Source organism: Lithobates pipiens, unplaced genomic scaffold (genome assembly GCF_037356315.1).
Source record: "Lithobates pipiens isolate NorthernLeopardFrog02 unplaced genomic scaffold, aLitPip1_a1.2 Scaffold_3, whole genome shotgun sequence".
Lineage (NCBI taxonomy): Eukaryota > Metazoa > Chordata > Amphibia > Anura > Ranidae > Lithobates > Lithobates pipiens.
Window position 1 is genome coordinate 179,060,727 of NW_027507790.1, and position 25,313 is coordinate 179,086,039.

The following is a 25,313-nucleotide window of genomic DNA, read 5'->3' on the forward strand; positions in this document are numbered from 1 at the left end:
AGAGCACTGGGGGGGGGCAGGAGAGTGTGGTGGTGGAGGAGAGCACTGGAGGGGGCAGGAGAGTGTGGTGGTGGGGAGCACTGGGGGGGGCAGGAGAGTGTGGTGGTGGAGGAGAGCACGGGGGGGCAGGAGAGTGTGGCGGTGGAGGTGAGCACTGGGGGGGCAGGAGAGTGTGGCGGTGGATGTGAGCACTGGGGGGGCAGGAGAGTGTGGTGGTGGAGGAGAGCACTGGGGGGGGGCAGGAGAGTGTGGTGGTGGAGGAGAGCACTGGGGGGGGGGGCAGGAGAGTGTGGTGATGGAGGAGAGCACTGGGGGGGGCAGGAGAGTGTGGTGGTGGAGGAGAGCACTGGGGGGACAAGAGAGTGTGGTGGTGGAGGAGAGCACTGGGGGGGCAGGAGAGTGTGGTGGTGGAGGAGAGTACTGGGGGGGGCAGGAGAGTGTGGTGGTGGAGGAGAGCACTGGGGGGGGGCAGGGAGCACAAGGTGAACTGGGGACGGTAAAATAAGTTGGATACCCCCCCCCCCGATCCTCCTATCCAGGCACTGTGGCACATAGGGCGGGCTGTACCTGCCGCATCTCCTTCTCTTGATCATAGTGCTGGATGGCTCTGTGTACTGCGGCCGCTCTGTAACATGGCCCCGCCCCCCAGACCGCCTCATGTGATAGGCGGAACATTGATTCTCTTTACTATCACACGAGCCGGTCTGAGGGGGCGGGGCCATGTTACAGAGCCGCCGCAGTAAACAGAGCCATCCAGCGCTCTGATCCATAGGAGACGGAGAGGGCTGAGGATGCAGCCGCCAGCGGACAAAAAAAATGCGAAAAAAAATGCAACATGCCGGCGGCTACGGCAGACACCTTGGGGATTCCAGGGGGGGGCACTTGACCCCCCTTGCCCCCTGCTGCGGACGCCCATGCCCAGAACAAGTATAGGAATTAACTTAAAATCACTGGCTATATACAGTGCCTTGAAAAAGTATTCATAACCCTGGAGATTTTCCACATTTTGTCATAATACAACCAAAAAACGTAAATCTATTTTATTGGGATTTTATGTGATAGATCAACGCAAAGTGGCACATAAATGTGATGGAAGGAAAATGAAAATATTTTTCAAAATGTTTTACAATTAAATATGTGAAATGTGTTCATGCATTTGTATTCAGCCCCCCTAAGTCAATACTTTGTAGAACCACCTTTTGCTGCAATTATACCTGCAAGACTTTTTGGGGATGTCTCTACCAGCTTTGCACATCTAGAGAGTGACATTTTTACCCATTCTTAGCAAAAAAGCTCAAGCTCTGTCAGATTGGATGGAGAGCGTCTGTGAACAGCAATTTTCAAGTCAAGCCACAGATTCTCAATTGGATTTAGGTCTGGACTTTCACTGGGCCATTCTAACACATGAATATGCTTTGCTCTGAACCATTCCATTGTAGCTCTGGGTGTATGTTAAGGGTCATTGCCCTGCTGGAAGGTGAACTTCCGCCTCTGGCTCAAGTCTTTTGCAGACTCTAACAGGTTTTCTTCTAAGATTGCCCATTTGGCTCCATTCATATTCCAATCAACTCTGACCAGCTTCTCTGTCCCTGCTGAAGAAAAGCAACCCTACAACATGATGCTGCCGCCACCATGTTTCACGGTGGGGATGGTGTGTTCAGGGTGATGTGCAGTGTTAGTTTTGTGGCACACATAGCGTTTTACTTTACATTTTGGTCTCATCTGACCAGTGCACCTTCTTCCACATGTTTCCTGTATCCCCCACATGGCTTCTCGCAAACTGCAAGCGGAACTTTTATATGGCTTCTTTCAACAATGGCTTTCTTCTTGCCACTCCTCCATAAAGGCCAGATTTGTGGAGTGCATGACTAATAGCTGTGGATCTCTGCAGCTCCTCCAGGATTCCCATGGGCCTCTTGGCTGCTTTTCTGATGAATGCTCTCCTTGTCAGTTTAGGTGGACGGACATTTCTTTTTAGGTTTGCAGTTGTCCCATACGCTTTCCCTTTTCAGATGATGGATTGAACAGAGCTCCATGTGATGTTCAAAGCTTGGGATATTTTTTTTATAACCTAACCCTGCTTTAAACGTATCTGCAACTTTATCCCTAACCTGTCTGGTGTGTTTCTTGGCCTTGATGCTGTTTGTTCATTAAAGTTCTCTAACAAACCTCTAAGGGCTTCACATAACAGCTGTGATTAAATTACACACAGTTGGACTATTTACTAATTAGCCGACTTCTGAAGACAATTGGTTCCACTAAATTTTAGTTAGGGGTAGAGTAAAGGGGGCTAAATACAAATGCATGCCACACTTTTCACATATTTATTTGTAAAAAATTTGAAAAGCCATATGTTGTTTTCCTTCCACTTCGTAATTATGTGCCACTTTGTGTTGGTCTATTACATAAAATCCCAATAAAATACATTTATATTTTTGGCTGTAACATGACAAAACATGGAAAATTTCAAGGGCTATGAATACTTTTTCAAGGCATGTATGCAAGTAGCTTCATCCAATGTTTCCTTTCTTGTGACCTCCTCTGATGTTTATCATGGGGTTTGGAAGTTTATAGTTCTGCTGTGTCCTCCCACATTATTTGTGGGCCTTTCCACACGCCTGACTGTGTCTAACCTAACCTTATGTGAACTCCTCTGCCCCTGACTTTACTGAGATCCTCCCTCCTGACTTTGCTCCCCTTCTTAGTTTTGACTTTTGGTTCTTTTAACAATTTATTCTGACTATGTTTCTGCCTCAGCCCTTGGAATAATCAACTGTAAGTTTATGGGGACACCCTTTTTGAAAAATTAAATGCTACTAATAGCTTGGGTTGAGGCAATCTTGATTGTTCATCCTGAACTGCTGCTCTTCATAGCTACCATAGTTGTTTGGACAAGTAGTGTCTCTTTGAATAATAACTATATTATTGCACTAGTTAATTCTAATTTGACAGTTAAAAGGTTCTGTAAGGAGTTGGAGGTGTGTAGTGACAGTTTTACTCTGACCCTATCAGGCCTCCATCTCAATGTGGGCACGGTGTCCTTATTACCTCCTCTGATTCAGAGCACTGCCAGGAGCAGGCTACTGGTCTTGGCACTGGGTTGCTGAGTGATAACTACAAGGGGGAATGGTTAGAAAGGGCGAAGGGCAAGCGGTGCCAGTAAGGCTTAGGTTTTATAAAAGTATACTTGTCATTTAACCACTTCAGCCCCGGAGGACTTTACCCCCTTCCTTACCAGATCACTTTTTGCAATTTGGCACTGCATCGTTTAACTGACAATTGTGCGGTCATACGACACTGCACCCAAACAAAATTGACATTTTTTCCCACAAATAGAGCTTTATTTTGGTGGTATTTGATCAGCTCTGCGTTTTTTATTTTTTGCGCTATAAACAAAAAAAGAGCGACAATTTTGAAAAAAAAAACACAATATTTTTTACTTTTTGCTATAATAAATATCCAATTTTTTTTTAAAAAAATATTTTTTTCCTCAGTTTAGGCCAATACGTATTCTTGTACATATTTTTGGTAAAAAAAAATCGCAATAAGCATATATTGATTGGTTTGTGCAAAAGTTATAGCATCTACAATATAGGGGATAGACTTATGGCATTTTTTTTTTTACTAGTAATGGCGGCAATCTGCGATTTTTTTGTGACTGCGACATTATGGCGGACACATCGGACACTTTTGACACATTTTTGGGACCATTCACATTTACGCAGTGCTCGGTGCTATAAAATTGCACTGATTGTTGTGTAAATGTGACTGGCAGGAAAGGGGTTAACACCAGGGGGCGCTGCAGGGGTTAATATGTTCCCTATGGGAGTGATTCTAACTGTGGGGGGAGGGGACTCACAAGGGGAGGAGACCAATTGGTGTTCCTCTGTACTGGGAACACACCATCGGTCTCCTCTCCACTGAAAGGACGTGGAGCTGTGTGTTTACATACACAGATCCACGGTCCTGCTGTGTTCCCGAGCAATCGCGGGTGCCCGGCGGCCATCGCGGCCACTGGGCACGTGCATCGGGTCCCAAGCGATGCCACGGGTGCACGCGCACCCCCTAGACAGCCAGGAATGAGAGGACGTCATATGATGCCCGCCCAGGATGGGAGATCCCATCTGCAGGCGTCATATGACTATATGCCGGGGCTGAAGTGGTTAAAAAGGTATTGTGTAAAATAAGTTCACTCTTTCCAGTGACCTCCTACTGGCCTACAGAGGGGTCAGCAGCTCATATCACAAAAGTGCAAAATAAGTGTAAAAAATTATAAAAGCTGCACCAATTTCAGTGAACCTTCACTTGTACAATACAACAAACTATATAAATTATTAGTGCGCTAATATCAATAATCAATATGATAATCTTGTGCCATAAAGATCAATAAATAAGGTGATGAAAAACTGTGCAAATCAATGTGTAGATAAATAAGAATTAAAAGTAAATAAAAAATTGATTAATACTCCATAATTAATACACCAGGTATATAAATAAATTAATAAGAAATTAAAAAGAAAAATAATTGATACAATCCATGCATATACAAGACAGCTCTTCTCTCTAAATGCAATCCAAACACTCTCATGTAATGATATCCAAGGATTCAGGATAAAAACCACAAAAGGACTTATCATATAGTCTCATATAATTTGTCCACATACACCATGCCCACCACGCTTTTACCACTGTTCCACAGATATACTGCTTATTTCTTGCTCTTTAGCTTTTAATTTTGATTTAGCCATGAAAGAAAAAAAAAAGACAGGGGATAGTGTACTACTGCAATACACGGATAGACTTCCTATATGCACGTCGATCCACTCTCAAAAATCTTTCCAGTCAAAGCATGTAATCACAGCAAACATCAGATTGTACTCCTCCTCACAGCCTCTCTGTGCCTCTGAACACTGTGGGCTTGACGTCACTGGCTCCTCCTCCCGACGCGTTGCGTCGCAGGTCACGTGACATTCTCAAGGGAAATGAGCCTGGTGACGCTCTTGGGGAAATTTTTAAAGCTGCTTTTTGTTGTGCGGTTGCCATAGGGACTATGCAGGAATCATTGTATAATCATGCCTATTGTATAATCATCTTCCTCAAAGCTCCAAACACAAGCTTTAGCATAAGAGAAAGAAAGATACAATCCATGCCACAATGTATACACAAAAAGGATACAATTATTTTAGATATCAAGATATTCATTACATTTTGCCGTTCTACATACGATCATACAACTTGTTAATAATAATTAATCATAAAAATAAAAACTTTCACATTAAAAACGTATTAAATATTTCCTTTCTTACCCCATAATTCCACTATACATAAAAATAATAATAAAATGAAAATAAAAATAAATAAAAATACAAATACAAATAAAAATGAAAAAAATATAAAGAAAAATAAATTATGAAAAGAAGAAGAAAAAAAGAAATGAAACCCAATCAACTTGACACCTTAGCGGAATGGTTACTAGTTGTAATTAATTAAATCATATGTTTATGGGGGGCGTGTCGGGGCGTGGATGACGGCGGACGTCTTTCTGGAGAGCTCCGAGTGCACCGGTGCTTATCCGCCGCCATCGGGCTCCTACACGGCGGCTGGCTTCCCAAAAAACAGCCTGCTTGATAGTCCAGGCTCCCCTGTAGTGCCCGGAGTGATTATTGTCCGGGGATACGGCGGATGACATCGGGGAGAGACCGCGCCGGTACTCCCGCGGCCGCCGCCATCTTGCTACTCCCAGGCCTCCCGGGGACAACGCCACCCATCTGGAGGTAGGAGACCTTTCCTTCACCGCTACCCTGTTGGGGGACTGTCTAGGCAGCCTAGGAGGGCCTCTCCGGGTCCCGGGGACGCCGCGGCCTAGTGGAGCCTGCGGATCCCCGCTGTTTCCTGGGGCTGGATCCCCGCCGGGGGCTGCCGCGGCCGGTCCAGCCTACTTCGGCAGTGCGGCTGCCTATCCGGGCCTACCCCATTATCTCTCCGGACCCTGGCCCTGTCCTGGGGTGTCACCACAGCCCCTGGACTGGACCCTTCTGGCTGCAGGCGCTGCAGTTTGTGACTCTGTGCCCACCGCATCGGGGCGATCCCAGCCCTGGGGCCTTGCTGCCTGGCCGTCTCCTCTGGCCTATCAGTGTGCCTGAGGCCGCTTAGTGCCCTACCTGACTGTCACTCAACAACAGCCCGGGACCGCGTGTGGCAGAGAGGGGTCGCTCCCAGAGGAATTTCTGTGGACCATAGCAGGGCAGCTCCCCTCCCCGGGGACTGTGACTTGAAGATGGCTGGGTGAAGACTGGGGGGACCCCACGCCTGACCCGGATCATATGGGCCACAACGCAACTTCATCAGATGTGACCTCGGCATGACCACCCCCAAAAGTTACAGGACAAGATCAGCAACCCGCGGTACCCCCAATCGACCTTCACAGCCCGGTATTCAACGTTTCTTCAGGGTAAACCCATGCACTTCACCTGGTGACACCGCCGCTACGCCTCGGGTACCCCAATTGGAAACAGCCCCCACTGGGACACAGAACCTCCCAGGTACGCCCGCATCAGACTATCTTTCAGGGACTCCGGCGGTGCTCAGGTCTGAGATGGCAGGCTCTTCCTCCAACCAGGGAAACCTTGATGACGACCTCCGCAGTATGCTACGTGCTCTGCCTACAAGGGAGGACATTGAGGCCCTCCCTACGAGGGCAGACATCGAAACCCTAATCCTACGGATAGAGGAGGCACATAGCAGGGATATACAAGAGGTGAGGACTGAGCTACATGCCGTCGAAGACCGAGTCTCCTCGGGGGAAACCCAGCTCACTTCATTGGCGACTAGGGTGCAAGCACTGGAACACGCACAGGATACCCAGGCGGTGGTGACGCAGGAGATGCAGCTCCACCTGGAGGAAATGGAGGACCGCAGTCGCCGCAATAACTTGCGACTGCGGGGTATCCCGGAGGCTACGGGTCCTGAAGATCTGGCAGAGACTGTCACGGCTATCTTTCACAGGCTCCTGGGTGACCCGCCTCCCTCCCTGGAAATTGACCGAGTTCACCGGGCACTGGGCCCCAGATCTACCGATCCAACACGACCTTGTGATGTTCTATGCCGTTTACACAGATACGTACAGAAGGAAGCGCTTCTAAAGAGGGCGTGGGACCACGGGGCCATTGACTTTGACGGTGCTCGGGTTCAGATACTCCCGGATCTCTCCAGGGCTACGCTACAACGCCGCGCCATGCTGAAACCGGCTCTGGAAGCTGCAAGACGCCAGGGTTGCACGTACAGATGGGGCTACCCCCTAACAGTCATCTTCCGCACGGATGGCGGAACCTTTACATTACGCACACCGGCGGACCTCCCCGCCCTCTTTGCTTTCCTGGGCACAGATCCAGTCCAGGTGCCAAACTGGCTGGTGAGGATCCCGCGCCCGGCAGGCCGTTTGGGCCCAACGCCGGGAGGCGCCGCCCCACCGGCTCGCTCCCAGAGGTCCAAAGGTCGATCCCGCACTACGTCCGCTTCAGTGACGAGGTCACGTGAGTCATAACAGCTCCCCTCAGCACCTACTATGTTGTTCTGCACTGGCTGAATTTTTTCACCCCTCACCCACAATATTTTCCTGTGCTCTACATCCCCCCCAATCAGGATTATCCCCGGCCATGTGGCCGTCCGGGCCTGGGCGGCCTCCACCCTCAGGGCCTTCCACGACCCATCCACATGGACCCCAAGACTATTGTGTTCCTGCGGAGGCTTGGAGTGGGGTGACGTAACAAGACATTTGGGGATCCGGGTGGGTTGCTGTGATGGGCCCTGTACAGCGGTTGGGGGAGGCTGGGTGCTGGCTCTGGACTTTGTGGGGTGGGGGCTGTTGGGGTGGGGCCTGTTCTCCTCCCTCCTCCGTCCCCTCCATCCCTGCCTTCCTCTCTTCCCGCCCCTCCTCTATCTATCTCCCTCTATCTGGGACCTGTGGATGCCCCCCCGGGTGGCGTGGGGGGGGGGGTTGTGTCGCAATGTTATATATGGGGGGATGTTTGTTTGTAGCTGTTATATGGGTTTTTTTTTTTTGCTTTAGTTAGCGTAATGTGTTTCCAGCCAGTGTAGTTACCTTGTCGATGCCTGTGCAACTTTATAATTTGTTTAGTTGTGTGACATGTTTTGTGCTCATGAATCCTGGACGACCCCTATACTTCTGCTCATATTGTCCTGCCTATACAGACGTCAATTTATTGCCCACATCTACACATACACATAGGGCCCGAGGCTCCGGGGTGGCTCCGGGAGCTCCCCGTCGGCCCGCACTGCTCGTTCCCCCACTTAGGTTGACGCTTTTCATCCAGGCACCCCTGGTGGGCGTTGAAGCGGCAATTGGCTGCACTTTAGTGTTCCAGCTTCGCTGGACAGTATCGGCTGGGAGTCTTTCCCTCTCCGTCGCTTCCCATTTTCTGGAAAGTCTATCCCCCACTTCTTTAACCTTTTATTTTCACACCCCGATACTGCACTCTTCCTCCCTTCAGCTTTTCCCCTCCCTCTCTTCCCCCTTCCCATACCATCCATCCCGACACGAACATGGACGTGCTTAAAATTGTTACCCTTAATGCAAAGGGACTTAATGTCCCAGAGAAGAGACGCATGCTACTAAACGATATGAAACGACAAAACGCTGATATTGTCTTGATACAGGAGACGCACTTTAGGGAGAACAGGTTCCCTATCCTAACAAACAGATTTTACCCGATAGTCTATCATTCCACATACTCTGAGGCCAAATCTAGAGGGGTCTCCATTCAAATATCTGCCAAGGTCCCATGGACTCTGATAGCTTTAATGACAGACCCTGAGGGACGGTTTTTATTTCTCAAAGGCCTGGTAGGTAGTGTGAAGGTTACCATCGCTAATCTCTATGCCCCTAATAGCAGACAGGACCGGTTTGTGAAAAAACTGTTAAACTTGCTTCAAGGCTTTAAGGAAGGACAACTGATCGTAGGCGGGGACCTAAATATCCCATTAATACCCGCAGAGGACACCTCTACTGGACTGTCCTCCATCCCCGGTAGCACACGGAAAGCTGTACAGACTGCCCTACATGCCTCACAACTAGTGGATGTTTGGCGCCTCTTACATTCCGGCGAACGAGACTACACTTTTTTCTCTAGGCCGCACCTCTGTTATTCACGTCTCGATTATTTTTTGATGCCACATAACCAGCTTCAGGCGGTCAAGGGCTCCACTATCGGGTCAATCACGTGGTCGGATCATGCCCCTGTAACATTACACTATGCTTTAACCGAACTTTATAGGGGGCAAAAGAAGCCATGGAGGCTTAATGAGGGCCTCCTCCAGGACGTAGAGGTGCTAAATGACGTGACGACAGAATTATCACATTACTTCCACTCTAACAACACAGGGGACTGCGACGCGGGCCTCATTTGGGAGGCGCATAAGGCGTGATTCGAGGGGTATTGATAAAACACGGCGCACGGATCAAGAGACAAAGAACCGCTCAATTATCCGAGCTATTCCGTAAACTTCAAATCCTAGAAGCGACACACAAACAGACACCGACTACTCCCTTAGGTAGTGAGCTGGACACGATACGAACTCAAATAACCGATCTTCTCCACTTTAAAGCTAAGGCAGCACTCCAGATTTCCCGTAAAAAAATCTACGAATCGGGCAATAAATGCGGCAGTCTGTTGGCGCAATCTCTGAAAGCCCAACGGACAGCTTCTTATATACCTCACGTCTTCTCTTCCTCTGGGAATCGAGAAACGTTGCCCCACCGAATTACCAACACTTTCAAGTCCTTTTACGAGACTCTATACAACCTAAACGTGACCCAGCCTACCCAAGAACATATAGCCGACTACATAACCTCTTCCAACATGCCCACCCTGACGACAGAAATACGGGACACTCTGGAGGCTCCTATAACATTGTCCGAACTCCAAATGGCAATAAGTAATACCAAGCGAGGGAAGGCCCCGGGACCTGATGGCTTAACGATACAATATTACAAGACTTTACTCCCATCCCTCGGGCATCATCTACTTCATCTTTTTAATCACCTTCCGAAGGGAAGTAAACTCCATGAGGCCACGTTGCAGGCCCATATAGCAGTGATCCCCAAAGAGGGTAAAGACCCGTCCCAGTGTGGGAGCTATCGTCCAATTTCCCTACTGAATACAGATCTTAAGCTGTTTACCAAAATTGTGGCTTTAAGGCTGCAGCCATATCTCCCCGACCTTATACACCTAGATCAGGTAGGATTTGTCCCAACCAGGGAGGCTAGGGATAATACCACCAAAGTCCTGAACCTGCTGCATGCTGCCATCTTGGGAGACAAGCCAAGTGTCTTTCTCAGCACAGATGCTGAGAAAGCCTTTGACAGGGTGAACTGGGCTTTCATGTCGGCCACACTACGCCATATAGGACTGGGTAATAACATGCTGCAATGGATTTCCGCAATATATACGTCACCGTCGGCCAGGGTTAGGGCTAATGGGGTAATTTCCGAACCCTTTCAGATTACCAACGGTACGCGACAGGGATGCCCACTTTCACCCCTCCTTTTCGCGCTGTCACTCGAGCCCTTCCTATGCCGTATCAGATCAAATCAGAACATAACGGGTATACCGATTCAGCAAACTCAATACAAAGTGTCAGCCTACGCTGACGACTTGCTTTTTTCACTCTCAAACCCGGTGGTATCCCTTCCCAATTTGATGCATGAGTTTACAACCTATGGGGCACTCTCCAACTTAAAGATTAATTTTGCGAAGTCTGAGGCAATGGGGGTGGGGATACCGGCGGCGCAGCTCACGCACCTTCAAACCAGCTTCCACTTGAAGTGGACAAATAAGGCCCTGAGGTATCTAGGAACATACATTCCCCATACACTCTCGAAATTGTATGAACTTAATTTCCCACCACTACTGTTGGAAATAAAAACCCTTTTGACCCAATGGCAATCAGGCATGCACTCCTGGATAGGCCGCTGCAACATCTTAAAGATGTCTATTCTCCCAAAAATTCTCTACCTGATGCAGGCACTACCTATACACATCCCGACCGCCTTCTTTAAAAGGGTGCAATCTGTATTTACAGACTTTGTCTGGGCTAAAAAAAGGCCGAGACTCGCGTATAAACTTCTTGTTCTCCCCAAGTCTCATGGTGGGCTAGCTTTACCTAACATCCAAGCTTACTATAGAGCTGTGCATTTGGGGAGACTCATAGATTGGTGCCGACATCAGGGAATTAAGCTGTGGGCCAAGCTGGAACAGTCCCAAAGTCCAATCCCGCTACAGGGGGGCGCCATGGTGTTACCCAGCACTTCCGACAGAGATAAAGCGCCATCCACTGATAGGTGACACGGCGAGAGTTTGCGCCCGGATAATATCGCAAACGTCCCTCTCCTCCCCGAATTCGCCCCTTTACCCTATAATAGGCAACCCCCTATTTACGCCGGGTCTCTACGACGGCTGTCTCCGGAGTCTGGGCGAGGCGGGCCTACACCAAGCCTCACACTACAGCTCAGGTGGCAGATGGCAGACCTCATGGACCCTACGGGCCCATTTGGCCTGGATTTTCTGAGGACTCTCCAATTGACACATTTTCTTTCCACAATCCCACCTCCCAATGCGGACGCCCAGACGCCTACGGCCCTGGAGGTGCTATGCACTGACACGGGTACCATACCTCACACACTTTCGTTGACATATAACCTTTTAAATGCCCCCTCAGTAGACTTTACACCCCCGGGATTACTTAATTGGGAAAAAGAACTAGTTTGCCAATTCAGTGCCTCCATGAGGCACCGTATTCTCAGATTTACGCACAAATCCTCAATATGTGCCAAGATCCAGGAAACCAATTATAAAATTCTTTCACGTTGGTATAGGACTCCCTCGTTACTCCACCAGTACTACCCAAATACACCGGACCTGTGTTGGCGTTGCCACACAGATAAAGGGACAATGTTGCATATCTTTTGGTCATGCCCAAAACTAGCGCACTTCTGGAAAGTGGTGCGTGAGACCATACAACAATTCATAGACCAGCCCATCACAGACGACCCAGCATTTTTTCTCTTACACGCCTCCAACATCCCTGAGAGTAAATATCAGAAATCAGTGATTCGCCACCTGCTTGACGCAGCTAAGGCCTGCATACCACTCCAATGGAAATCGGCTCTCCCGCCGACCATTGACCTCTGGCTTCGCAAGGTGGATGATATCAGAAAAATGGAGGACCTTATCCTCACAGCACAACATAGAGAAGAGGCCTTCACTAAAACCTGGCAGGGCTGGACTATGTTTATATACTCAACTGCGGGCCAGGCCCTGAGAGGGTCTGACACATAATACTGCAGAACAAACTATAGTTGGCTGAGCTAAGGGGTCGTAGATCCCGTATGTGCCCATCTGATCAGACTTCTGCACGCTCCATGATCGTGTGTCCCACTGCTCCCCACCTTTTTTCCTTCCCTTCACCCCCCACCCCTCTCCCGCTACCTCCCACATACTTCCTCCTCTCCCGCTCCTCTCCCTTCCACCTGCCCCCCCGATTACCTCCTTTTTTCTTTCTCTTTCTCTCTCCTTCTCGCTCTATCCCCCCCCCCCCCCATTCCTGGGGGTTATATCCGAGTAGTTGCTCCTTTAAAAAGACCTTGGGAGGTGTGCCCACGAGATAGTGATGATCCGCTGAATTCCACGAAATTGGTATTAACAGTTTTTGATATTGATATTAATGTTAGCAGAGACTTGTTGTTGTATCACCTGTTTTGCCTGCTACTCTGTTAAACATGTGGAATGTTTGTATTTTGTTGGTCTATGTGGACCCATCTCCTGTTATAAATAAACAATTTAAAAAATAAATCATATGTTTATACTACATTTATTTTGGATTCATATGTAACTATGCCCCACCCCTATTTTGGAGAGGGCTCCCCACTAATACTTATCTCAAATGCCTTAAACTTAAAGTATGTTACTTAATAAAAATAGAAATGTATATATTTCTTCAAAAATGGCTAGAAATCAGATATAAAACAATTTGAGTCAAAATCAATGTTGAGGCCTAGAGGCGCAAAACTATTGATTTCAAAAATCCATCGGGATTCCATTTTGCTTAACTCCCTAATTTTGTGACTTCCCCTCCAATGGGGTTTATACTTTTCTATAGCCCAAAACTTTAAATCAGCAGGATTTTTATTATGCACTTTTGCAAAATGGCGAGAGACACTGTGTTTCAGAAAACCAGCTTCTATATTTTGTATGTGTTCATGTAGTCTTTTCCAAAGAGGACGTTTAGTTCTTCCTATATATTGTAAGGAGCAGAAACATTCCAACATGTAAACTACCCCCTCTGTGCGGCACAAGATAAAATCCTTTATAACATATTCCTTTTTTGTAGTGCTTGATATAAATTTATTGCACTTTTGTCCCTTCTGCTGCATGTTACAGCATGCAAAAAATTTTTTACATGGGTAAAAACTCTTTCCTTGGAAGAAGACCGCATTCTGCTTCTTTGGTGTATCCGGTAAGTTTTCACAATCAAATCTCTTAGTGTAGGGGCCCTTCTATAGATAAACCTTGGTTTTTCTGTTAACATTTTACTTAATTCCATGTCAGCTCTCAAAAGTGGCCAGTGCTTTTTTATTATCTGTTCAATTTTCTTATGTTGTGCATTGTAATTAAATATCAATAGAGGACCTTGATTTCTTTCTGATACCTTTTTCTCTTTATCCACAATGAGAGTTTCTCTTGGTGTTTCCAATACCTCTTTGATTTAACTTTTATGAAACCTTCATTGTACCCTTTTTCAACAAACTTGTTTCCAATTTGTTCAGCCTGTTCAGCGAATACCTGTATACTACTACAATTTCTTCTGATCCTAATCATTTGTCCTTTCGGGATATTGATGAGCCATGGATCATAATGGCAGCTGTCTGTTGGAATATAGCTGTTTCTTTCGACTGGTTTGAAGTATGTTTTTGTAGAGAACCCATTTTTTTCCAACATTACTTCCAAATCCAAAAATGTTACACTAGTGCTACTAATCTCATACGAAAGTTTTATGTTTTTTTGATTATTATTCAGGTTTTCAAAAAACTGTATTAGACTCTCTTGATCTCCTTTCCAGATGAAGTCATCTATAAATCTCCTGAATAAAACCAATTGCTCGGGGGGGTTTGAATATAACGTTTCTTCTTCCCACTTCCCCATGAAAATATTAGAAACACTAGGGGCATATTTAGCCCCCATCCCTATTCCATTCATTTGGCGATAGGACTCCATATTTTGCCAAAAATAGTTGTACTGCAAACCATATGCTAGGCACCTTAATATGAATCTTTTTGCTTAGATACCAAATTTCCATATGTATCCATGGCCCATTTAGTAGCTTCTATGGCATCCATATGTGCAATACTTATATACGATGTTGCATCTGCTGTTGCAATCAAATAACTTTCATCTGGCTGGATTTCCACTTTCTCCAGGATTTGCAATAAATGTTTTGTGTCCCTCAAATATGATTTTATATATGGGACTAATGGTTGGATAAAGTTATCCATATATTCTCCCAATCTGGAGTTGATAGATTGTATTCTATTTATTATAGGCCTACCTGGGGGTGAGGTTTGGTTTTTATGAATCTTAGGCACCGTGTATATAACAGGTACTCTGCAGGTTTCTGGTATCAGGTACTTCTCCTCCTTCTTGGTTAAAATGCCTTTCATCTTTCCTTTTTGTATTAATTAATTAATTTCAACCTTATATTCCTTGGTGGGGTTATATTTTAACTTTATGTATGTCCTTGTGTTACTTAACTGACCTAATAGCTCAGCATGATAATATTCCTTGGATAATACGACAATAGCTCCCCCTTTGTCTGCTGGTCGTATTACCACTTTCTTATTTTGCTCCTTTATACCTCTCTTGATTGCCTGGGGGGTTTGTATGCTTTTAATTCTTAAACTTTCAATATCCTGGCTCACCATTTTATTGAACACTTTAATATGTTCATTGTTTGACACTTGTGGATTGAATACCGATTTATTTCTTAATCCCGTATGTTTTATTCTTCCATCCCCATCCACAATTCTTCTCGTTTCCGCATCCCTTCTCTCTGTTGCCATTGTTTTGTTCAACATGTATTTTTGAATGTTCAATCTCCTTGTATATTTCTGCAGATCCACATATGTTTCGAATTTATTAAGACTTTTCTTGGGGGCATATTTTAAGCCTTTATACAATGTTATTAACTGATCTTGTGAGCTCAAGACCACTCAGATTGTAGATGCCCTCCCCAATTACTCTCTTTTTCTTTTTGGCCTTGAGTCGTCCTCGGCATCCCCTTTTCTGCTTGAACTTCTTATATTGCCCATTGCTTCGTTCCGTGGTGGAGTTCTCTCTCTGTATGGAGGGGTCCTGTCTCGCCTGCGCTGATCTAAAAAAGACAAGCATGGTGCATCTTCTCTGTAGTCTCTCAGTACTTCAGATCTATTTTTTTGTATGTATTGGGCTTCTCCTATTGTCATACTGGTACTGGTCATAATGGTTCTGTCTGTCCCCTTGTTTGTATGCATACTGGTATTGATATTGATTGTGCTCTCTATAATCTCTCCTTTCCTGCTGATTATATCCATAATTCTCCTCATTGTAATCACCACTGTTACCTTCATTTCCATATTGGTTAGATTGATTATATTCTGGGTTTCATGGTGGTTGATTTCTATTTCCACCATTTTTTCATTGCCCTTTTTGAATGTATTATTGTTATTTTTCCACCATGGCTTTGGTATTCTTGGCCCATTTCTTTCCCCTCTATAGGATTTGTTATCACTATATTGTCTTGTGGTTCTGGAGTTTCACATCTTTGTTGTTTCCTTGGAGATGCGATTCGTACCTCTCTATCTGGTGATGAGGCTATTGGTTATCACAAACCCCATTTTATAGCTGAAGGCTTTGTATTGTCCATACCCAGCTCTGAAACTACCAGTGCTAAGGAAGTGAGGTTTGTGAAGTACTGCTATTAGTCCCTATTCTGTTCTTAACAGGATATTGTCAAGAACATGTTGTTGACATCATTATTATATCTTAGGTATTTTACTTCTGATGAAGTATGGGAACTTTTATGAGATCTTTGAAACATGTTGCATTTCAAGTTTTTTACTTTTTAAAAGGAATATTTGTGTTTAATATTATAAAACATACAAGGATAATCTTAGTATGAGGAGACACTTTCAATGGCAGCATTTTTCTGACTAGTTCTTAGTTCCCTGTAACTCTCAGTGTTTAGTTGCGTACAGTAGTTAAAAATCAATGATGCTCAAAAATAAATCTCCTTGAAAGATGAAAAGGTAAGCCACGGCATTAGGTAGTATAAGCCTTAAAAAAAAAAACTAGCAAATAATACAAACCCATTTAACCTTTGAAACACAAAACAGATGATAATCTTAGCAGCAGAACATGAGACGTGTGTAGATTATAAGAATAAGCTTGCATTTCAGCAAGATCACTTGTTTGATAGCAAAATATGGCTTCTGAGCTGTTAATAGTGAAACATTTAGGCTATGTTCACACCATGTGTGGAGCTGCTCGCAGCAGGGGGCCCGGAGCATCTCCATTCACCGTTTCAGTTCTGAATTTTTGCCTGAATTCGGACCTGAAACAGGGCCAAAGATGCACGGGACCCTTCTTCTGTGTGCTCCGCAGCTGCCCTGGAGATGAGTGAACCGGCTCCATTGAGAGCTGGTCACATTCTCCTGTAATGCGAATTGGATGTGGTGAAAATCCACATCTAATTTGCATAAGTGTGAACCCAGCCTTAAGTATACTATAGCATTTAGTTAGTCTGTAAAGACCACATTTAGTTTTGAAGGGAATGTTGGCAAGAAGGACAGTAGGCAATATACGTTCTATCTTTCTTTCTTTTTTGTCATGAAGTTTATTATATTTTTGCAATGAAACCATGCATGTTGTACTAGTGTAGCACCCTCTACATTTAGGTAGGTGCGAGAGTAGTGGATTTTTGTGTATACTGCCACTGCAGGTAAATTTAGGCAGGCCTAGTTGTGAGCTAGGCCTGTTTGTTTTTGATCTGAGGGCAGGGGAGTTGTTTAATGCAGCAGCAGGTGACTGACATGTACTTCAGCTCATGGGCAGGGCAGAGAGCTGGAGTGATATGAGGTGCATGTGGGAGCACTGACCAATCCCCAACTGGGATTGGCAGGGGGCAGACCTCCTATATATACCCATGGTCAGCCTGCTGTGGGAGCAGTTGTCGGGTGGATGAACTGAATGATGGAGTGTTAGACTGTCATGGTCTGAAGGAATCCCCTTTGTGGGGGTTTACCTGAGGCCGGGAGATGGGAGAGAGCCTCTCTCTACACAGTCATTGAGAGGTGTTCTGGAACAGGATCTGGAAGAGGACAGTTGGAAGCACTGCCAAAGAAAGCAATTCAGGAGGGATCCATGCTGGGTCAGTGAGTGAAAAGCACATTAGAAAGCTCTGGAAGAGACATGCCAAGAGTTGGATGTGGAGCCAGAGGGAGAGACTGTGGGGTTGTTGTGTAGTCAAGTCCAGCCAGGAGGGCTGGCAGGATTTGCATCGGATGTGCTGGGATCAGTAGTCCACCAAGTGTCAGCACATTCATTCTTCTCATCTAAAATGGTTGCTACCACAAAGGGGACTATAAACCCCTACTTGTAACAGGCTTAGGACTTATTCAGAATGAGGCCTAGCCATGTGCTATTGGTGACCTGAATCTAGATTTGGGCAGTGAAGTGAAGCAAGTGATCTCAAGTAGTGTGCTGGAGGAGATGTGCAGAGGAAGAGACTGTCAGATTTGGATTCAAACTACATTTATTTCCATTGCTTAAGATTCATTATCTGGGCATCCCATGTCCCTTTTCCCCATCCAAGTTTAATCCCCTAATAAATGGTATAAAAAATTGTGGTGAATACCGCGCTGTCAGCAAACATAAAACTGTAGCCAGCACAACAAATGAAAATTGCAAATAAGAAGATATATATAAAAAGTGCAGCGCTAAATGAGAATATATTAATGACTAATGTTAAACACTCGGAACATAATTAAATATACACAAAGTGAAAAGTGCAAAATTAATAAAATTTGAATTTAAAGTCCACACTGTGAAAAGTAAATAAAAAAGAAACAGTCCAAAAATTATATAAAAGAAGCAAAAGCTCAGTAGGCTCGTGTCGACGCATCTAGGGTCTCTCATCTGAGACCCTAGATGATGTCTTCTAACATGAAACGCGTCAGTAAGCCTACTGATGCCATTGCATTAATATTCCAGTCGCACAATCGCTTGTTGTATCTACTCAAATGTGAGTGTTTCCTATCACTTTTTAAATATATTTTCCTGTTAAATGGATTCACACTATGTGGAATTTTTATTTCATTTATGGTTAACCTGTGAACCCATGCAACGGACCCCATCTCTGAATTTTCTCTGTGATATGTGTCCCCTGGAGGAAAGTGTGAATACCATTTTCCAGTGTTAAAATGCATTGTCCCCACAAAGCTCTGACAAATTATTTGAGTCCATATGCTCCGGTAAGCCTCAGTTTTATCGGTGGTGGTTCCTCCCACTATTCTATTTTCACGCAGCATTTTTTATATTTGGAGGTTGATATCTACTCACCTGGATCAACTCTTCAACACTTTTGCTTCTTTTATATCATTTTTGAGCTGTTTCTTGTTATTCATTTTTCACAGTGTGGACTTTAAATTCATATTTTATTAATTTTGCACTTTTCATTTTGTGCATATTTAATTATGTTTGCACATGTTCAGCGTGTTTAATTTAAGTCATTAATATATGGTCCAATACTAGGACCATTCTCATTTAGCACCGCACTTTTTATTTATAATCCCCTAATAAAAACAACAAAAGCAAGCAAGAGACTATTCATTGTCTGGAAAAAGTGTGCCAAAATGGATGTCTGATCAACAGGGTGAAATGTGTGAATGCTAGAACGCGTAGTGACCCTATGAGGGCACCACTACATTAATTATTTTATTCCTTCTGCAAATATAAATTATACCTATTTTTATGCAGTTTAATGGCTAATTCACCTGAAATTTGCAGAATATTATTTATTAAACAATATTAGTGGACATTTAGGGTCCTTTCACACGGGGCGGATCAGTTCTGATCCGCCCCGTGGATGTCCGTTTGCTCAGCGGGGATCACTCCGCCGATCCCCGCTGAGCAGGGAGATGACAGGTCTGTCTCCGCACACTGTGCAGGGACGGACCTGTCACAGCGCCGCTCTCCCCTATGGGAGATCGGATGACGACGGACCGCAGTGCCCGTCGTCATCCGATCCGATCCGCAGACGGATGGAAAAATAGCTTTTTCCTCCGTCACACTTTTTCGGATCGGAGCGGGTCGGATGTCAGCGGACATGTCACCGCTGACATCCGACGCTCCATAGAGCTCTATGGAGCACCCGTTCAGGTCCGCCTGAAAAACTGACAGGCGGGCCTGAACGGGACGTTAGTGTGAAAGGGGCCTTAGTCAACATTCCCCCAGGAAAAATAACATTTGGCAACACCTTTTCGTCAAGAGGAAGGTCTTCACCGTGACATTTACCTTATTTCTAAAAGGGTGAATGTTACCTTTTTGGCACATTCACCTGACATTCATGGACCATGTTTGAGCAGTCAAATCATTGCATGGGGATTTTTTTTGTTTTGGTTTTCTTACACAAGTCCAGCACTTTATTCGTTAACTGTTATTTTTTTTAAAAAACACCTTTTTGCCCTACCTCCTAAAGCTTACAATTCCAAAACATCAGCATCAGGGAGTGTACTTTGTACTAACTAATCATTTTTTGTTTAATTCTCCTTTAGGGGGTGGTGGGGTCAATGGCATGGGGTGTGTGTCCTATGCCTATATACTTTTTCTAGTAGGTGTCCTGCATTCTCATCTCAAAAATTTGGGAGGTATTTGTAAAATTTGTAACAGGCACTAGGCTCTTTAGGAGAACATGCAGGCATGGATTGCTCTAATTTGATCACCTGCTTACCTGTTTCAACCTTTCTGCAGCTATCTCCTTGAATTTGATTGATTGATTGATTGATTTTACTATCTGATCTATATAGGTAATGTTTAGATAAAGAGCCTTTTTAATATTTTTATTATTCATTATGATTATATTTATAAAGCAGTGAATGAGACATTCATAAAAAATATACTGCAGATAAATTAGTAACTGCAATTTAAAATACGTGCCTGGAAGGTATACCTGCACTGAATGTTTGGTGAATATCACATTCACTGCTTTATATAGAACTATCATGATTTTTATCTAAAATAATTTTAACATATGGGGGAATGTTGGTAAAATATAACACAGAACTTAATATGAAAGGCAGAGTCATGCAAATCATTCCCTTGTGCTACCTTTTGCTAAATATATATACATTTATAAAGTCATTTATTCTAACTTAAAGGGGTTGTAAACCCTCAAAGGTTTTTCACCTTAATGCATTCTATGTATTAAGGTAAAAAACCTCCTGTGATGCAGAGCCCCCCTTTTACTTACCTGAACCCGGTCTTTCCAGCAACAGGGACAAGCACACCAGCTCCAGCAATTGTCTCAGGTCCTGATTGGATAGATTGATAGCAGCACAGCCATTGGCTCCCGCTGCTGTCAATCAAATCCTATGATGGGTGAGCGGGGGGGCGGGGCCAAGTCATGCTGTCTGTGTCAGTGGACGCAGCAGCCTGACATGGGAGCGTGCCCGCACAAGTACACTGAGGGAGAGCGGCTCTCCAACAGGGCACTCGAGAAGAGGAGGAGCCAGGAGCACTGCTGATGGATCCCAGAAGAGGAGGATCGGGGCCACTCTGTGCAAAACCCTTGCACAGATGAGGTAAGTATGACATGTTTGTTTTTTGTATTTGTATTTACATATCCTTTAAGTACTACAATCTTTGCCTATTATTTTCAGCTGGTGTACTGTTTTATAGTGCTTTAGATTAATGGTTGACAAACTCTGACAATTGCACATGATCAGTGACAGAGGACAGTATAAAGTACTGTGAAGGCAGATAGGGGTTTTGGAACATCAATGGTAAAAAAAAACAAAAAACAGCTAGAATTTTTCTTTATTTAAAACACCTTATTACTAAACAAATAATTCCAGATTTTAAATAGTTGTGGATGCGTTAATGAAACTACATCATCATCATCCAGAAAAGGACAAAAGGTCCCTCCTACACTGCATCTATTTTAGCTTCATTGTAAAATTAATGAAAGTGAAAGCATGTAATTATGTAGTCCCCTAATTACTCTTATCTTTATATCATAAGAAGTGTTGCATTGTGATACGGGCTATCCTTTTATTCATATGATTGTTATTATTATATGTTATTTTGCAGATCTGGTTAACGTTCATGAGGTGCTTTGACTATCCTGTCAAAGAGAACACAATCAAGCTAACTGTAGTTTGGCTCACTCTGTCATTCGGGTAAGGGTTGCTCATTAAAATAAAGACTAATCATGTCTATTCAGTTTGCAATTATTGATGCTTACCAAGATTTTCTTTTACAATAATAATATTAAAAATGGATCCTAAATATGCAGTATTGGTGACCATATGTTGAAATTAAGAATGGTTAGAAGTCAGTGAGGTACTAGGTAGCCTCACTTGTTAGCAATGCAGGATATAAAAACTGCATTGAATTAGACCTTGGTAAGGTGCAAACATATAACCAATAGGAAAACACCATACAGCTTAAATTTAGCATTCCTTTGCCAACTAAATTATGAGTTATAAACAACTCACCATTGTACAATGAGTGAACAAAACCTCTACTGTAGAGACCCAGTTATTCCCATGTTGGATATCACTGTCTTGTTTTTAGAGAAGGTGAAGCCAGGCTGTCAATCATATGCTGAACATCAAAGACCCGCTGACCTATCGTGTGACAGTCATGTGCTCTATACAAGGCAGTAGGCATACATTTATAGCCCGAAGGAGTGATTTGAATTGTAGATCAGAGCTTAGCCTCTGACTTTTGACAAAAAGTCTAAATTTTAATATCAGTAACAGCGCTGTTTTGTCTGCCTAGCGTGCATGTTTGGGGGAAAATAGGATTGTCTTTGAAGCAGCCAATGAAGCAGATTAAGAAGGTAGTGCTATGTTTGCTTATTAGGGAATTGAAAGATTCAGTATCCTTTTCTATACACATTCAGATTCCGTAAAGAGATGGAGCCAACAGGTGTTGTGTGCTTGATGGTTGAAACTCTTAAGGGGCTCATTTAAAAAGTAGCAGTATAAAGTGCAGCTACACATCATGGCCCAATTTTATGAATGGGATGAGATGCAGGGTATAACAGAGAACGGGTAGCAATTAGTTGTCCATGAGTGAGGAAAACCTACTTAGGCACAAAGTAGAATGAGAGCTTAAGTGGGAGATGCTGAATCCACATAGGTACTATATTGCACTCTAGACATGTGCAATTTGTTTTGGTACAAATTTTTTATTATTCAGAGATCCGTATATATCCGAATGTATCCGAATATATCATGACTGTTCCCATCCAGAGGCAAAGCCAAATGACAGGTAAACATAGGGGCAGGTATTACCCGGTGACATAAACGGGCGACTCTGCCCCCATGTCTGCCATTAATTGAGTGTCATTATGGGGCGGGATCACCCAGTGACATCACCAGGTAAACCTGCCCCCATGTTTATCTGTCATTTAGGAGTGAAACTCGTCCAATGACAGGAGGACATGGGGGGCAGCATCACCTGATTACGTCACCGTGTAACCCTCGCCCCTATGTTTACCTGTCATTCAGCTGTGTCCCTGAAAGGTGTTCGGCCAGCTCCTTTTTTTTTCTAGTTCAGCTCGGCATCCCCCTTTTGCTGGCCTACAGAGCTGCATGCTTGGATAAGGATCTGGTGTGCATTTTGGGGGGGACCCCATGCCATTTAAAAAAAAACAGTGGGAGGTTCCGCCTAAAATCCATACCAAATCCGAAGGACCCCTGAATGAGTATGTGGTATATAATATTTACTGTCTATTACGCTGTACTGTGCTCTTTAAATGTCTACTGGGCCCTCATTTGTTAGGAATGTATGTGCCAGGTAACCCATTATGGGGCAAACATTCTTGTGTATGACAGTGCAAAAGAATGACATAGTACATATTAGTATAATATTTATTGACATGTTTCTTATTGAACCCCTCAACGTGCAGCTTCTGTATCATGTGGCTGCTGTGGTTGGCTGATGAGAGCGCTCTTGTTGACATTTCAGTTAATGTGCTCAGAGCATGTAGCTAGCGCACTCTCAGAACACAACCTCAGACTGTTGGGGGCGCTTACAGCTTGCCACGGTTGGGCTTTGAATCTATAAACAAGGGGAACACCGCACTCCCAGCACAATTGTAGTGTACGTATGGATATTAAGTGCCTCAGCCAGCACTGCTCTGCAAAACCATGCCTCCTGGTGCGTTTTACCCCGCCCGCCAGGGCTTAGTCATATGAGTCTATGACTAATTCCTGGTGGGCAAAGTGAAATAGGCATGGTTTTGCAGTGCAGTGCTGGCTGAGATTGCTTAACATCCATACTTACACTGCGGTCAGGTTGGAAGTGTAGCATTTCCCATGTCTATTGACTCTGCCTCTGTTGGATAAGTAAGCCTGAACTCCGGGACCACTACTAGTGGGGAACGGGGGATTGAACATTTCTGCTTCATCTCAGGTTGGGCATTAAAGCTCACTTTTTTTGCTCGCACATGTATGCATTACTGGGTTGGCAAGAGGTAAGTGTTTATAGCCTATAAATTAATTTACGGCTTAATGTAGATTAGAATCTGAAGCTATGGCAGCAAGCCTCAATCCAGCCAATTCTTTTTTTTTGGGGGGGGGGGGGGTAGGGGGCCTGTCATAGGAAAGATTTGTTCTCTTCCTGATGAAGTGCATTCCCATCAGGTTTTTTCCTGGCAGGTAGTAATTAGAGATCTCCTCAGTACAGACACAGATGCCAATTAAAACACTACATAGGTTTTGGTTATAATAAGGCTTTATTAGTTGTTTCTCTTTCCTTTATTTTCTCTTCTGCATCTTTTAACATCATTTCTTTTTCATTTCTACAGCTACTATGGACTGTCTGTCTGGTTCTCAGATGTTATTAGGCACCTCCAAGCTGATGAATATGCTTTAAGAGTGAAATATTTCCATGGGGAAAATATCTCCAACTACAATTTTAACTTCACTTTGGAAAATCAGATCCATAGAAATGGAGATTTCATCAATGACAAGTATTAGTTTTTTTTGTTTCTGTCTATAAAAATGAAATATGACTGCAAGCAGGCCATGGTGATCCTATAAAGGTGATATTGATAGCTAAATCATGGGCCTATAACTGTACTATAAGGCCTCACTCACATGGGCATACCTATTTGTACAGCCATACGAAGAACCATCTTTGCCTGCACACGATGCACTGGTGTTCTGTGCACATGCATGCAGCCAACTGATTCATGTCTATTGGGATGCAGCAAAGACACGCACCTACACCGGCATAGCTGACAAATTGGGACCAGCAGCTGTGTCTGTGCAGCCACTGTGTAGCATCCTGTGTGGGCAAAGACAGCCCTTTGCATGAGTGTATTGATAGGTACCCCCACGTAAAAGAAGCCTAATAATAAAATATCCAATATATACACCAAAGCATGTGGACAACTGACCATTACACTTATAGTATGGTACAAAGTATGTGGACACTCATCCAAAATAGCGAATTATAGTATTTACAGTAAAGGGTCCTGTTAAGGCTACTGCATAAAAAAGACAGTTTAGACTATTGTATGCTTCCAAACTTGTGGTAATAGTTTGGGAAAGACCCCTTTATGTTTGAGCATTACTGTATTCCTGTGCGCAAAGCCAGGTACATGAATATGTCGTCACATACCTAATAGAGGCCATGTTAATGAAAGGGCTTGCCTTACACCTCATGTCCAGTACCCCCTGGTGTTGGTAACAGAATGTAGTAGGATGAGAAGTGGCATGGTTACCTGAGGTGGGTCGAGACAGCAGATGATCTATGGGCAGGCTGGATATTGCTGGGTTGCTGTGGATTCACAGAATGCATTTGGTGCAGAATGCAGATACACAGGAACCCACAGATGCAAGAAGCAAGCCTAGTCAAGATGAGCTGGAATCAACAACAGCCGGGTAGCAGTACCAATTCAGGAAAATGGAGCAGGTTCAGAAGCCAGGCTGGGGTCAATATCAGACATAGAGTCAGCAGTGAAGATTAGGA

At 44.4% G+C, this 25,313-nt stretch overlaps 1 protein-coding gene across 1 annotated transcript in view; it reads left to right on the top strand.

The window, feature by feature from the left end:
* SV2C (synaptic vesicle glycoprotein 2C) overlaps positions 1 to 25,313 on the top strand; it is a 305,412-nt gene that overhangs the window by 258,875 nt on the left and 21,224 nt on the right. Inside the window, exons 8-9 of the mRNA XM_077462561.1 lie at positions 21,417 to 21,505; positions 24,145 to 24,309. Of these exons, the coding sequence (XP_077318687.1) occupies positions 21,417 to 21,505; positions 24,145 to 24,309 (254 nt within the window). The remainder of the gene's footprint in view (positions 1 to 21,416; positions 21,506 to 24,144; positions 24,310 to 25,313) is intronic.